Below are 15,739 nucleotides of genomic sequence, written 5' to 3' on the forward strand. Positions count from 1 at the left end.
TAGCATTAGGAAAACAGCCCAAAAGGCAGCCTTGAGTTGGCTGAGGATACTATTAAGTTCTCCTAAACACCTATAATTTTTGTATTTGATGGTTTTAAGCATAACCACTTATTTCTTAACTGTATAGTCTAGGATGGGACTTGTTTTTCTCAGGTCCATAACCTAAAAATAGAAACTATTCTTTTAATGATCTTACTAAATTTCTCTCAGTCTGAATAGATGGTTTTTGAGAATTTTTTTTTTTTTTTTGCATTTAAAGTTTCATAAAAGAGGGGTTCCTAATATGGTGCAGTGGAAACAAATCCTGCTAATATCCATGAGGGTTTGGATTCAATCCCTGGCCTTGCTCAGGGGTTGGGGATCCAGCATTGCCATGAGCTGTGGTGTAGCTTGCAGACACGGCTCAGATCTAGTGTTGCTGCGGCTGTGACGTAGGCTGGCAGCTACAACTCTGATTTGACCCCTAGCCTGGGAACTTCCATATGCTGTGAGTGCAGCCTTAAAAAGGCAAAATAAATAAATAAATAAATAAATAAATAATAAAATTTCTAAAATGAGGCAAAAAAAGTAAATAATGTTTCATAAATGATATGTTGTGCCCATTTGCAATAATCATTAATAATTACTTAATCAAGTGCATACATTTAAACATTTATATCATACAAGAGTTATTTCATAAAATCATAGACTTGGAAGGACCTCAGAGTTTTGTTGTTTCAAACTTTCTTAAAATTTAAGAATATCTTCTCCACCACTCCTGGAAATTGTTTATGCAATCACTGCTTGGTGGTTATTAGTGACAAGAAATTGATCCATAAGACAATCTTATTTCTGTAAGTTTTTTATAAGTTTAGGAGAATATCTGTCTTTTTTTTTTGTTTGTTTAAAGAAAATACAATATAGAATTAAGGTTTGTTTACTTTATCTTACTTTTAGCTTTCTTTTTAAAGTTCCATTCCTACTACCTTTGCATCACAGAAGTGGCTTTCTGCTACATTTGAAACAGTAATGGGAAGTCCTCACTAGAATGGTATTCCTCAAATGTGGCAAACAAGAATATCATTTTTTGTTTGTTTCTGGGTAAAAAAGTCAGGAATAAACTTTTCAATACCCCAAGTGTTGGCTTTTACAGCCAACCTACCAGCCATATGCCATGTCCTCAAACGCAGATCTAATGCATAGCGAGGTGGTGTCAGTAATAGGGCAGGTGGGTAAGTCTTCTATTTTACTATTTTACCCGTAGTGCACAGGGTACCAAGTTATGTTTATTTCATAAAGGATCACCTGTTGCTAACAGAAATAGTATAGCAATAAGAAATCTAATACATTTTTTCTTTCTTTTTAGACTAGTTTTAGTAATCCGTTGCCTTTTATTTAGACTGCTTCTCTGTGTATACTCTGCTTATCATCATACATAGACATGTAATCATACATATAGTGTGAATATAATACATATTTTTGTATACGTTTCTTTCATCTTTTGTCTTTTTAGGGCCGCACCTGCGGCGTATGGAGGTTCCCAGGCTAGGGGTCCAATCAGAGCTGTTGCTGCTGGCCTATGCCAGAGCCACAGCAACACCAGATCTGAGCCACTTCTGTGACCTACACCACAGCTCATGGCAACTCTGGATCCTTAACCCATTGAGCAAGGCCAGGGTTCGAACCAACAATGTCATAACTCCTAGTCAGATTCATTTCTGCTGCACCACATGGGAACTCCTGTATATGTTTCTTAAATTGCCTTTTAAAGACTACTTTTTAAATTATAGTCAATTTGCAATATTCTATCAATTTCTACTGTACATCAAAATGACCCAAGACTACTACTTTTCAATCACTTTTTAAAATAATTTTGTGCCTCCATATATTTGTGTTGAGTACAATCCACATAACACGTTATTGCTTCAGCTTTTGTGTCTTTCCCTTTAGGTAACTTGTGGGTTCTCAGCCTGGCATCCATAGGTAGATAGAGTTGAATGCTGAGTCTAGTCCAGGATCTGACGTTACTTGCACTCACCCTTCTCTGCAGATACTCCGTGAGCACAAAGCAGTCATCATTCAGAAGTGGGTCCGAGGCTGGCTGGCTCGCACCTACTACAAGAGGAGCATGCATGCCATCATCTACCTTCAGTGCTGCTTCCGGCGGATGATGGCCAAGCGTGAGCTGAAGAAGCTCAAGATCGAAGCCCGTTCAGTGGAGCGCTATAAGAAGCTGCACATTGGCATGGAGAACAAGATCATGCAGCTGCAGCGCAAAGTTGATGAGCAGGTGTGTTTTAAGCAGGAGCCCCGAAGGTGCAGCATGGCTCGTGAAATCCACTGGGATCATCCTCAACATTGATCTCTTGACTTTCCCTTTCAGTCTTAGCAAAAAAAGTAAAATAATGATGACAGTGACAAGTGTGGAAATAGTAACAAGCTCATAGGTAAGATTATAATTGCAAGAACTAAGGCAGGAAATTATTTTTGAGAACAAGACTGGTTTAGTAGCACTCCAAACTGTTAGGATCAAGAGTTGTATTGTACTTCATATTTTAACAAAGCTCTCTCATTATTATCATTCATGTATGTATAGTGTAATGTTCCTTTTGCAGATGAGTCGTTTAGCACTGAGACAACAAAATAAGCAGGAAGATATCCATGCTTTGGAGGAATCTACAGTCTGCAAAAATAAAAGTTTAATTTCTTAGAGATAGTTATCAAGTTATACTTTAACACATGCAAATGATATAAAGGTAATTAGCAATACATAAATACTAAGGACGACAAAGAAAAACAGAGAACATAAAATAGGATTCATTGGAAAGATTTTTTGAGTGGAAGGAGGAGTTTTGAGATGGTAAACACAGAGATTTGTAAGAAACTTGTGATTTTGAGGCCATTTTATTCTTAGGCATACTGGCCAGCATACGGCTTTCAGGAGCACACCAATTTGTTTTCAAAAACTAGTGTAGACTTTTCTATTTCTGGATAAGAATCAGGAGAAAAAATTTACCATGGCAACTACCCTTGACTATGAGAAAATCAGGTCTATGTTGCTCATCATGTAAAACAAAAGTAATTGTATCCTGTTCTCCTCTCTCTTTGCATCACTAAGAGGGTATTATTTGTATTATCATAAATGGGATTAGTGTTTTGATTAGATAAAATATCAATGGCATAATGATATAGCATGAATGTGACTGATGCATGAGCATGGTTTTCTCCCTAAATAGATTTGATGATGTGTATATTTACTTATTGTTACTTGTATGTGTATTTAAAGAACAAAGACTACAAATGCCTCATGGAGAAACTGACCAATCTGGAAGGAATATACAACACTGAGACTGAGAAACTACGAAGTGATTTAGAACGTCTTCAACTAAGTGAAGAAGAAGCAAGGATTGCCACTGGACGGGTCCTCAGTCTGCAGGAAGAAATTGCCAAGCTCCGGAAAGACCTAGAACAAACACAGTCTGAGAAAAAGTCCATCGAGGAACGTGCTGATAGATACAAACAAGAAACTGAGCAGGTAAGAGCTAACGTTCATATCCCCATCTACCCCTTTCACAAAGGAAATGTGCTGTCATCTTGATGTGGCCCATGTGACTCAATGTCAATTTCCATCCAAGGTAAACTGCAAATTTCCACTGGTTTACTGCTCATTATTAGTGTTCCCCCCAAGCATGTCTTTGACTATAGGTTTTTTAGCAGAACCTTTTGGCTCTAATAAGCACAAGGGAAAAAGAGTATTATAAGAGGAGAATTGATGCCAAGTACCTTCCATACATGCTTTTCCTTTGAATGCATAGGTCTGGGTGGATCGTAGACTCCTTTCTCTGCAGCAGGTTTCAGTGGGTTTCATGTGGTCAAGAAGTAAATCAAACAGTGAACTGTCAGGAGTGATAGTAGGGATCTTTATGGGAACTTGCATTGAGGCTGTTTCAAGTTCAAGAGGAAGAAATCCAAGTATCTGCACACTGGTTGTAGCCAAGAGCTGCTGTGCAGATAGAAAAACAACAAAGCGCTTCATATGGATCAGTGCTTCCACACTGTGCATTTTTATTAACTTATATCAAAACTTTACTAAATGGAGAAAACACTAAAGTCCTTCAGCAGTAATGTGATGTAGCGTTTAAACACTAAATGTACCTCAACATAAGGTTTCCTGGAAAAAAGTAGTAGATTTTCAGAGATTCCACTAGTATTACCATCTCTGATGAAAACAGAGTTGAGTCTGTTGGCTATAACTACTGGCAAGAATCCCAAAGTGCTTTTTCTGTACTGACTTTTGAATCTTGACAGCAGCATCTACAGTGAGAACCTCTGAAGGAGCTTAGACATAGCTCAGGTAGGATAGTGTCACTAATAAAATTGGAATCCTTCCATGGTATTCAGGATCCTGATAAAAAAAATCTTTCCTCTATCTCTAGCAGATCTGGGCTCTGTGTATGAAAGCAGCAGTGCTATTAATATATATAATTTTGATATGGCAAGATCATTCTATCAGAATTCAAATAATCTATCCAACAAGATATTCTTGAGGTTTGAGATCTTTCTCTCTCTTTTTTCCCCACGTTTCATGAGTCTCTGAAGCTTTCCGGATTCCTCTGAAACTATAGAGTATTTAAGCTTGGTAGGAGTATTATTTGGCTCTCCTCTTCAAAGTCAAGTTCATACCTTTCTAATCTGATAGAATGGTAAACATAAATAAGATTTCCCCTTTTTATTTTGTTCTCTTCTGCTTTCAGTGGAGTAGGTATATAGGAAGTAACATTAATTCTTTTAGATGGAGTGTAATAATAGGAAGAATGAAAAAATTTCACTGGGAGAGCTAGCTTTATGGTCAGGAAAGCTACATTGCCAGTCACCCTGTTCAGAGAGCCTGGAAGGCCCACTAGAACCATGGTTCTTAACCAGGAGTGTATATCAGAACCTGCTGGAAAGGTTTTTAAAAGATACCTGCCCAAGCTCTGGGAGTGGGGGCTAGGGACACTTATTTGGAAAAGAACCACAGGTGATTGATTGCATACCTCTGACAAAGAGCAGGAGCACATGGAGAAAGAACTCATCCTTTCTACTGAGAGCCTTTCTAACATTAAGACTGTTATCAGTACAGAAGCAAGAGGCTGCACCTCAGAAAGAACATCTTCTGACCTGACTCCTGACTTCAGCACTGTGCCACAGCTATAATCTAAGTTCCCCTTTCTTCAGGGATCCTTAGTCACAGAGCCCACTTTCTCTGCCTCTGAACTCCATATACTTTCTCTTTATTATTATTGCTTTAAGAGTTCCTTGAGCTTATGCTTAGAGAAAGGAATTCAGATTTCACTTACAACAAGTACACATTATACTCCAAAGGCAAACTATATAAATTATGAATTTTGCAAAGTTGCCTTTGGTTTGGTTTTTGCTTCCTGAGAATCCTTATCCAACCAGGAACTGAAAAATTAAAGGTAAATATTTCTTATTGTGGCAAAATATGCTTACATATAACAAAAAATTTACCATTTAATCATTTTTAAGTTCTGTGGCATTAAGTAATTTTTACATACTTATATGGTTAATGCTCCAATATGAAATAAAGGATAAGTTTACAATCTTACAAAGCTCTTAAAAGGAGATGAAAGTGAAATTCTCTTTCTTGAGACAGAGAACAGGGAACTTCAGAAGGTCTTCAATGAATTTCCATAACCAAATGCCTTTAATATTTTACTTAACTTTTGTAATCTCTCTGCTTGAATCATGGGTACATATAAACTTTGCTGTTGAGGTGAGAAGGCATTATCATTGCTTTAAGAGCAAATTCTTACTAGGTGCCTGGCAGTTGCTGAATATTCACAGTACAAAGTAAAACAACAACAGCAGTCATCTTGTCCTCCAGGAATTTCTAGTCAATCACGGAAGTAAAAGTAAATCATTTATAAGGGCTATAAAGAGGCATATACAGGGTCCTGTACTACCCAAAGGAGAGAGAAAGAGAGATAGAGAGACATACAGTTGGAGGGGGTTTCCAAGAAAGCTTTCTGGAGGGGGTAATGCTTGAGCCAGGTTTGAAGGATGACTAGATATAACCCAGCAAAGAAGTGGGACCCTGAGATGTGAAGTAAGGAATGACTGCTGTGTGGTCTTTGCATTCAGTATCGGGCCTCCTCTGTCTGTTGCAGCCATCTCAGTTTATTGTTTCATTTTATAGCTGGTATCAGATCTGAAGGAAGAAAATTCTTTGCTGAAGCAGGAAAAAGAGGCCCTCAATCATCTTATTGTGGAGCAGGCTAAGGAGATGACAGGTAAGACTCACATGGGCCCAACCTACTGCTCTCCAGCCAACCCCAGACCAAAGGTTTATAAGTTACAACTTTGCTTAGGACTTAAATATTTCTAAAAGTTGAGGCTTTCATCAGTAAATTTTCAGAGTTCCAGGAGGCAAGCACTCTAAATATTTGGTTGAATTAGTTGGTAAACTTGTAAATCTGATCTTTTTATAGTACAGTGTGAATTCTTTAGTCAATATTGTATATAACTTAAAAAAGTTAATTGTTCTGTAGGTATATGATTTGTCAGTTATGGTTTGTAGGAGTCCTGTTGATTTAGGACAAATTCTTGAATTAATACGTAAATGTATATGAGTAAATATATCTTGTATATTATTTATTTTGCTACAACAATGAGTATTATTTTTCTAAGATCAACCACTCTTTGCCACCTTAAAAAAAAAAAAAAAGACACGCTAGATGGGGAAATTTATTTTATTTGCTCCTGGTAAGATCAATTAAAATGATGAAAATTTGCAAGGAATCCACATATACATAAGCATAGGATAAGAAGACATATATCTAAACTATAGTGCTTGGTGCAAGTGATGGATTAGAATCAACAGGTTGTGGAGTTCCCGTGGTGGCGCAGCGGTTAACGAATCCAACTAGGAACCATGAGGTGGCGGGTTCGGTCCCTGCCCTTGCTCAGTGGGTTAACGATCCGGTGTTGCCGTGAGCTGTGGTGTAGGTTGCAGACGCTGCTCGGATCCCGCGTTGCTGTGGCTCTGGCGTAGGCCGGTGGCTACAGCTCCGATTCGACCCCTAGCCTGGGAACCTCCATATGCCGTGGGAGCGGCCCAAGAAATGGCAAAAAAAAAAAAAAAAAAAAAAACGAAAAAGAATCAACAGGTTGTAACTTTTGATATGGTATTCAAAGAAGGAGTAAAAATTTTCTGAAGTTTTGGGATAATTTATCAAAATAATAATGTTATTAGTAATGAGGAAATTGAGGGAAACAAGTCTCTGTTTATAAGTCAAATTAATCAGATCAGTTGTTAGACTGTAAAAATTTGGATATCAGCTAGGATTTCCAGATAGAGATAGTATAAAAATCCCCTGCCTCCCAAAAAAAGGAATACTATAGAGTAAAAAGAAGAAAATATGAAATTAAGTCTTATAGAATGACCATGTGTAAGGGATAAGCAAAGAAAATGAGCCAGAAAAGCAAATTAAGAGGGAAGGAGAGAATAGTCATGGAAAATATGGAAAAAAACACTACATTAGGATGCAGAATGTAATGGGAAAAGCCAGAATGATGAGACTTCTTCTAGGATAGTAGAAAATGTTATTTGATACAGAATGATAAAAACAAGGAAAATAACGATGGATTTGCCTAGGGAGAATTTGTTGATAGCCTTGGGCAGCTTCCGCAAACTGGTGAGAATAAAAGGCAATGTGTAGAATGTTACAGAGAAAACAGTCTTTCATTCATTTATTTACATATTATTAAAGCCCTAGAATAGGGAGATGCTGGTGGGTACCAGGAGGCAGTTGTGACAAGACACTTGGCAACCTTGCCCTCACGGAGCTGATGGAGAAAGAAATGATGAAGCAGTAGAAGCAGGCAGGGCCGATTAGGAGTTCGCCACAAAATAGGAGGGTAAAATGGGCCATAATGGTAGGAAGCTTAATATTTATAAATGTGGCTGGGTCAGCTTATTGAGATTAAACATACAGCTGTGATTTAAGGCTTTTTTGCTTTGCTTGATGTGCACTCAGAGGCTAATCTCCAATATCCAGATGATGTCCTATCTAAGTACCATCCACTGGCTGCAGAGAGAGTAGGCAAGTAAATGGAAAGGTCAGGTTCCCTTGCAGCACAGAGGGGAAGTCACAGCACAGATGACCAGCTTGGGGTCCTTCCTGTTTGGAATCAAGGGAATACTAGGACAGTGAGGGAGTTCACAGTGTTGGAAAATTATAAGATAGAACCCAGGCACTGAGATGAGTGGAAAGACTATGTAGAGCAGGACAGCTAGGTCCACTGAGAAGTCGCCGTTCCCTCGGAGACGTGAGGAGTATCACTGGCTTGTTAACAGAGTACACTAATTCAGACAAAAGAATTTTATGAGTAACCTGAAACAGAATACTTCTGGAATGAAAAATGTATTCTTTAGTTACTAGGTGATAACTAGTGGAAGTTTATCAAGGATGTGCTATAACCAGTGAAAGAACTAGTTCTGTAGTACATGGGAAAACTCATTAAGGGATTGTTGGAATTAATACAGTGTTTTATTTTTTGGTCATGATATTTTCTCTTTCTCTGCCTCTTCTAAGATACTCTTCAGAGATCATAGTGGCCCTAAAAGTAGAACCCTTTGCAGAGAAACTAGAAGTCGGGGTCCATGTTTGTATTCTTGCATTCTTTTTTTTTTTTGTCTTTTGCTATTTCTTTGGGCCGCTCCCGAGGCATATAGAGGTTCCCAGGCTAGGGGTCGAATCGGAGCTGTAGCCACCAGCCTACGCCAGAGCCACAGCAATGTGGGATCCGAGCCGCGTCTGCAACCTACACCACAGCTCACGGCAACGCCGGATCGTTAGCCCACTGAGCAAGGGCAGGGACCGAACCCGCAACCTCATCGTTCCTAGTCGGATTCGTTAACCACTGCGCCACGACGGGAACTCCCCTGTATTCTTGCATTCTGTGGAGCCATCTTTGGTATGCTCTTCCCTCTTTCAGAGACTATGGAGAAGAAGTTAGTAGAAGAAACAAAACAACTGGAACTAGATCTTAATGATGAAAGGCTGAGATATCAGAACCTTCTGAATGAGTTCAGTCGCTTAGAGGAACGATATGATGACCTTAAGGAAGAGATGACCCTGATGGTGGTGAGTCACTTTTACTTTTTTTTTTTTTGTCTTTTCTAGGGCCGCAACCGGGGCATATGGAGGTTCCCACGCTAGGGGTCTAATTGGAGCTGTAGCCGCTGGCCTACACCACAGCCACAGCAACACGGGATCCAAGCTGCATCTGCAACCTACACCACAGCTCACAGCAACACCAGATCCTTAACCCACTGAGTGAGGCCAGGGATCGAACCCGAATCCTCATGGTTCCTAGTTGGGTTCGTTAAGCACTGTGCCACAATGGAAACGCCTACTTTTTTTTTTTTTTTAATGAAAATTTTAAACATATACAACACTAGGTAGAATAGCAGAATGAACCCCCATGTGATTCATGTATCCATCACTCAATTCCAAAATAGTCAATATGCTTCTGTTCCCTTTTGTCTCTCCATCCCACCCCATCCAGTGGGTCACATTGTTTTAAAGCATATCCCAAAAATCATATCACTTTGTTCATAAACATTTTGTAAAGTCAAACAGTTTGAAGACTGGACTATAAGATAGTCAAAAGTCAACGTTGCTGAACTTTGTTTTATGTATTGAATGGCAATGTAAAATTTGCCTATAAAACAAATGTTTTATATAGTCAAGTATTTCTCTACTAGTTTTTATATTTCAAAGACATTCCTAGAAAAATAAAATTTGGCCCCTATTTGTAATAAATTATTTTATCTATTTCAAGTATACTTTTGCATCTGCAAAATGCTTTTTGTACTTTTAATAGTTCTGCACATCCTTCCTGTTCTACTTCTCCTGCTATCAGGAAACAAAGAGTTCCCCAGCAATCTTGTTCTTCCAACTACTGGCCTTAAACATATCCTAATGACACAAATGGCCAAAAATGCCCTGAAATATGTGTTTTTAAGCAGAAAATAATTTGGAGGGGAGTGGCCAAGATGCAGAATAGGAAGATCCTGAGTTCAGCTCCTCCCATGGGCAACCAAAATTACAGCTATTTACAAAGCAATATATAAGAATGACCTGAAGATGAGTGGAAACTACTTTGCACAACTAGAGAAATAAAAAAAGGTACCACAACAATATAGGTAGGAAGAGTGGAGACATAGGATAATCAAGATCCACACCTCAGGTAGGTGACCCATAGACCAGAGGATAAACATAATTGCAGAGGTTCTCTGCAAGGAACGAGGGTTCCATGTCCCACATCAGGCTCCCCAGCCTGGAGTTCCTGCACCAGGAATATGAGTCCCCAGATGTCTGATTTTGAAGGCAGTGGGGCCTTGTGTACAGAGAGATCTAGGAAACAGAAACTCCACTCTTAAAGGCCTCATACAAATCTCACACATTTTAAGATCCAGTGCAGAGGCCATAATTTGAAAGGAGCCTGGTTCAAACCCACTGGCTAATCTTGCAGAGCCTTCCAGAGGGCACGAAGCCACTGGAGCTCATCCTGGGGACACAGACACTACTGCAACCATTTTGGGGAGCTCTAGCCATGAGGACACTGCTGCTGACAAGCACCTTTTTGGAGTCCTTCCTCTAGCCTCTAAGTGCCAGAGGCTTACCAGCTCATAGTGGGCTAGCACAAGCCCCAGGTCCTTTTGAGCACCCCTATCAAGCCACCCTGGGAACTGACCACCCATCAGGATGCTGGGACCAGCCTTGAAATACACCCCAGGCCATGTTGCCTGTCACACCAGAACCTAAACCCACTCACCAGCTGGCTGGCCATCACTGCACGAGACAGGAGCTGGCAGCCAAGCAGGCTGAGGGCCAGCCCAACCTACCAGTACATCCAAGTAGTCATCCTTTCCACAAGAGAAGGGCCCCTGCACCCCACATAGGGGGCAGCCGTAGATCATTTAGATCTGGTGACCAAAAAGAGTGGACCTGTAGTCTGTCTCCATTATAAGGCCACTTCTCCAAGGTTGGGAACTGTAAACAACCTACCTAATACATAGGAAGAAACACAAATAATAGGCAATATGAGGAAATAGAGGAATAGATTGCAGACATAGGAACAAGACAGAGCCCTCAAAGAAGAGCTAAATGAAATGGAGATACTCAGTCTACCCAAAAAAGAGTTTGAGGTAGTGATCATAAGATGCTCTATAGGAAGATCCCATTGTGGCACAGCAGAAATGAATCTGACTAGGGACCATGAGGTTGCGGGTTTGATCCTTGGTCTTGCTTAGTGGGTTAAGGATCTGGTGTTGCCATGAGCTGTGGTATAGGTTGCAGATGCGGCTCCGATCTGGCATTGCTATGGCTCTGGCCTAGGCCAGTATCTGTAGCTCCAATTAGACCCCTAGCCTAGGAACCTACATAGGCCTTGGGTGCAGCCCTAAAAAGAAAAAAGAACAAAAAAAAGATGCTCAATGAACTTAGAAGAAAGGATGAACACAGTGAGAAGCTTAGCAGAATTAGAAGATATAAAGAAGAACCAAACAGAGCAGAAGAATACGTTAACTGAAATAAAAAATGTACTGGAAGGAATCAAAAACAGCTTATATGATACAGAGGAATGGATTAGTGAACTGGAAGACAGAGTATTGGAAATAACCAATTTAGAACATCTAAAAGAAAGAAGAATTTTTAAAAAATGAGGGCAGATTAAGATAGACCTCTGGGACAACGTCAATCATAATAACATTCACATTGTAGGAGTCCCAGAAGGGGAAGAGAAAGAGAAAAGGTCAGGGAACGTATTTGAAGAAATAATAGCTGAAAATGTCTCTGACTAAGGAAGCAGACATCCAGGTCCAGGATGTACAGAGAGTTCCAAACAAGGTCACCCCAATGATCCACAGCCCAATGAGGTCCATACACCTTTAATTATAAGGCACATTGTAATTAAAATGGTAAAAATTAAAGAGGATATAAACCAACTATAATGGAAAAAATAAAAATCATTAAAAAAAAAGAAACAAGGAGTTCCCATTGTGGTGCAGCAGAAATGAATCCGACTAGGAACCATGAGGTTACAGGTTCGATCCCTGGCCTTGCTCAGTGGGTTAAGGATCTGGTGTTGCCATGAACTGTGGTGTAGGTCACAGATGCAGCTCAGATCTGACATTGCTGTGGCTGTGGCATAGGCCAGCCTCTGTAGCTCCAATTGGAACCTCCATTTGCCACAGGTGCAGCCCTAAAAAGCAAAAAAAAAAAAAAAAAAAAAAAAGAAAGAAACAACAAACAAACAAAACACACAAACACACACACAAATCCTATAGGTAAAAAGTTAGAATAATACACTCTAGACTATTGATAGTGATTCTAAGAGGCAGGAATATGAGATAAGTTCACTTGCTACATTATAATCTTTCTGTAATGATTAATTATATAATTTTATATTATTTCTAAAATAAAAAATAAAATAACTTAAAATAAAAAATAATTTTTTATCAAATAAAAATATTTAATAAAAAAAGATAAGGAGTTCCCATCATGGCTCTGTGGTGACAAACTCGACTAGTATCCATGAGGATGCAGATTTGATCTCTGGTTTTGCACAGTGGGTTAAGGATCCAGCCTTGCCATGGGCTGTGGTGTAATTTGGTGGCTACAGCTCTGAATTAGCCTCTAGCCTGGGAACTTCCATATGCTGTGGGTGTGGCCCTAAAAAGCAAAAAAACAACAACAAAAATAGAGAAATATAAAAGCAGCAAGAGAAAAGCAACCATAAGCTGACTTTTCAGCAGCAACTGCAGACCAGAAGGAAGTGGCAGGATATATTCAAAGTGATAAAAGGAATAAATCTACATCAAGAATGTTCCACCCAGCAAAGCTATCATTCAGATTTGAAGGAAAGATAAAAAGAGTTTTACAGACAGGCAAAAGCTAAAGAATTCAGGACCATTAAACCAGCTTTACAAGAAATGTTAAAAGGACTTCTCTAAGCAGAAAAGGCCACAACTAGAAATGTGAAAATTATGAAAGGAAAAATATTATTGACAAAGGTAAACATACAGTATTGGTAATAGATCAACCATGTGTAAAGCTAGTAGAAAGGTTAAAAGACAAAACTTGTAAAATGATCTATAGCCACAGGAAGTAGTTAAGGGATGCACAAAGCAAAAAGATATATGATGGCAAAGACATTGATTATGGGAGGGGAAACTAAAAATGTGTGGTTGTTGCAATGCATTTGAATTTGGGAGCATTATTTTTAAATAATGATTGTATATAATTGAACCTTATTTGTTGTTTATATGAACTTCATTGTAACTACAAACATATAAAAGATACACACCTGAACACATGTACATATGTACACACACACACACACACACACAAAGCAAAGCAAGTAATCTAAACATAACACTAAAGGTAGTCATCACATCATGAGGGAAGAAAGCAAAAGAAGAAAGGAACAAAAAAGAACTGCAACAACCAGAAAACAACTAACAGAATGGCAAAAAGTACATAAATAACTATATATAACTCTAAATAACTACTTTAAATATAAATAGACTGAGTGTTATAATCGAAAGTTACAGAGTGGCAGAATGGATAATAGAAACAAGACATAGATATATATGCAAGAGACTCACTTCCATTCTAAAGACACACACAGACTGAAAGTCGGGGCAATAGAAAAAGGCATTCCATGGAAATGGAAAGAGAGGTAGGGTGTCAGGAGTCAGACAAAATAGACTTTAAGACAATGACTATAACAAGAGACAAAAGGATATTACATAATGACAAAAGGATCAATCCAAATTTAGATGTAACAGTTGTAAATGTATGTTCACTCAACATAGGAGCATTATAGGAGCGCCTGAATACATATAGAAAGTATTAACAAACATGTAAAGGGAGAGATTGACAGTAACAATTTGAAAAGTCCAAAGGGGACTTTGCTAATAATCGCAGATGACTTTTGTGTGAGTATTTGGTTTTGTGACTGTGCTTGTCATGCCCTCCTGGTGCTTCTTTTTCTTTCTTGGAGGCGCTCAGGTGGCCCTTTTATAAGGGTTTGCTAAGATGTGGAACAGATTGTTTGGGCATGAGAACATTTTATCAGTGAGTGAGGATTAGAACCGAGTTAAGATAGATACTGTCTAAACTGTGCTTAGTTGAATTATTGAATTATCTTGTGTTAAGTATAACCAGCTTATTTGTCTTGCAGAATGTGCCCAAGCCTGGACACAAGAGAACAGATTCCACTCATAGCAGCAATGAGTCTGAATACACCTTTAGCTCTGAAATTGCAGAAACTGAAGACATTCCATCGAGGACAGAGGTACGTTTTAGATAACTATCAATAAAAGTTAGATGTGTCCATGTCATTATTAACAGAGAACATTTCCATTGCAGAGAGGACCCCATTTGTACATAAATGTAATAGTTGTTTAATACTATTTATTCTTTTTAAGTGACTTAAAGGTACATAGTTATCCGTGTACACACATATTTACTGCATATATTTTTTGTCAATAAAACAATCTAATTTTGTTTTATTTTATATTTGCTTTTTATGGCCACACCCGCAACATATAGAAGTTCCCGTGCTAGAGCTCAAATGGGAGCCGATGGTGGCTTATTCCACAACCGCAGCAATGCCAGATCCAAGCTGCATCTGTGACCTTCACCACAGCTTACTGCAATGCTTGATCCTTAACCCACTAAGCATGGCCAGGGATCGTACCCACATCCTCATGGATACTAATTGTGTTCATAACCCGCTGAGCCACAATGGGAACTCCCTTAATTTTAATTTTTAATGTAACTTTGAGGACCAGATTTTCCCTTTTGTAATTCCCTTGTACACCTTCACATTCTATGTGCAAAAAAAAAAAAAAAAAAAAAGCCTGTTGTGAATTTATTTCAGAGTGAGGTAAATTATTTTAAAAGTAAGTCCTTTTGTCCTACAGTATTATAAATACCAATGCAGAACTGCCACCTATTTGATGACAGTTCATACCAATGTAATTCTGTCCCACAAAAATGCATGAAAAACAGCTTGTAAATCTGACTGGTTTTTGTTACATGGTATGAAATAGAAATGACATATTACTGTACCTCCAAGAATACAGTGGCTTTAAGTTTGATTGTTCTCAAACCAATTCTCAGACCTTCTTTTCAAATATTAGTTTCTATAATGGGTAATTCAGGACAACTCTTCTATTTTTATGTCATATTCTGAGAAAACAGCCAAGTCAGAAAAAGACTGCTTCTGGCAGAGCAGCTGAAGAAAATGGAATGACTCTTTCCTTTCTCTTCTTAGTTCTCCTTAGGAATGAGAAGTTCCTCCATCTCATTCTGTTCATTTTAAAGAAAAGTGTCATATAGTTGTAATGTCTTGTAATTGGAATCATACATGTAAGAGGGCTCACAGCTTGTAAGTGGCAAAGCCAGGATTCTGAGGCCTATTTAGAGCTCCACACTTTGCCTCCTCCCCCTCAAGGCTTCTACACAATTCTCCAGTTCTGTTTCTGTCTACAGCTAACAGTAGGCTGGGGACCATTGATACAGCAGTACGGCCAGTAGGTAGCAGGACAGAGGTTGTTTAGCTTATCTATTACTGTGCAACAAACCATTCCTAAACTTTAGTGATTTCAAACTACAGCAGTTTATTATTGCTCACAGTCTTTGGTTTTGATTGGGGTATCTCCCTGCTTTCAGTTGGTGTG

General features: G+C 38.8%; 1 protein-coding gene across 8 annotated transcripts in view; it reads left to right on the forward strand.

Annotated features, from left to right (window-relative positions):
- MYO5A (myosin VA) overlaps nt 1–15,739 on the forward strand; it is a 232,841-nt gene that overhangs the window by 156,380 nt on the left and 60,722 nt on the right. For all 8 annotated transcript variants that reach the window (XM_001926768.7, XM_005659595.3, XM_013992979.2 and 5 more), the window contains exons 21-25: nt 2,030–2,269; nt 3,266–3,514; nt 6,179–6,272; nt 8,980–9,128; nt 14,236–14,349. In XM_001926768.7, coding sequence (XP_001926803.5) covers nt 2,030–2,269; nt 3,266–3,514; nt 6,179–6,272; nt 8,980–9,128; nt 14,236–14,349 — 846 coding nt within the window. The remainder of the gene's footprint in view (nt 1–2,029; nt 2,270–3,265; nt 3,515–6,178; nt 6,273–8,979; nt 9,129–14,235; nt 14,350–15,739) is intronic.

This window comes from Sus scrofa, chromosome 1 (genome assembly GCF_000003025.6).
Source record: "Sus scrofa isolate TJ Tabasco breed Duroc chromosome 1, Sscrofa11.1, whole genome shotgun sequence".
Lineage (NCBI taxonomy): Eukaryota > Metazoa > Chordata > Mammalia > Artiodactyla > Suidae > Sus > Sus scrofa.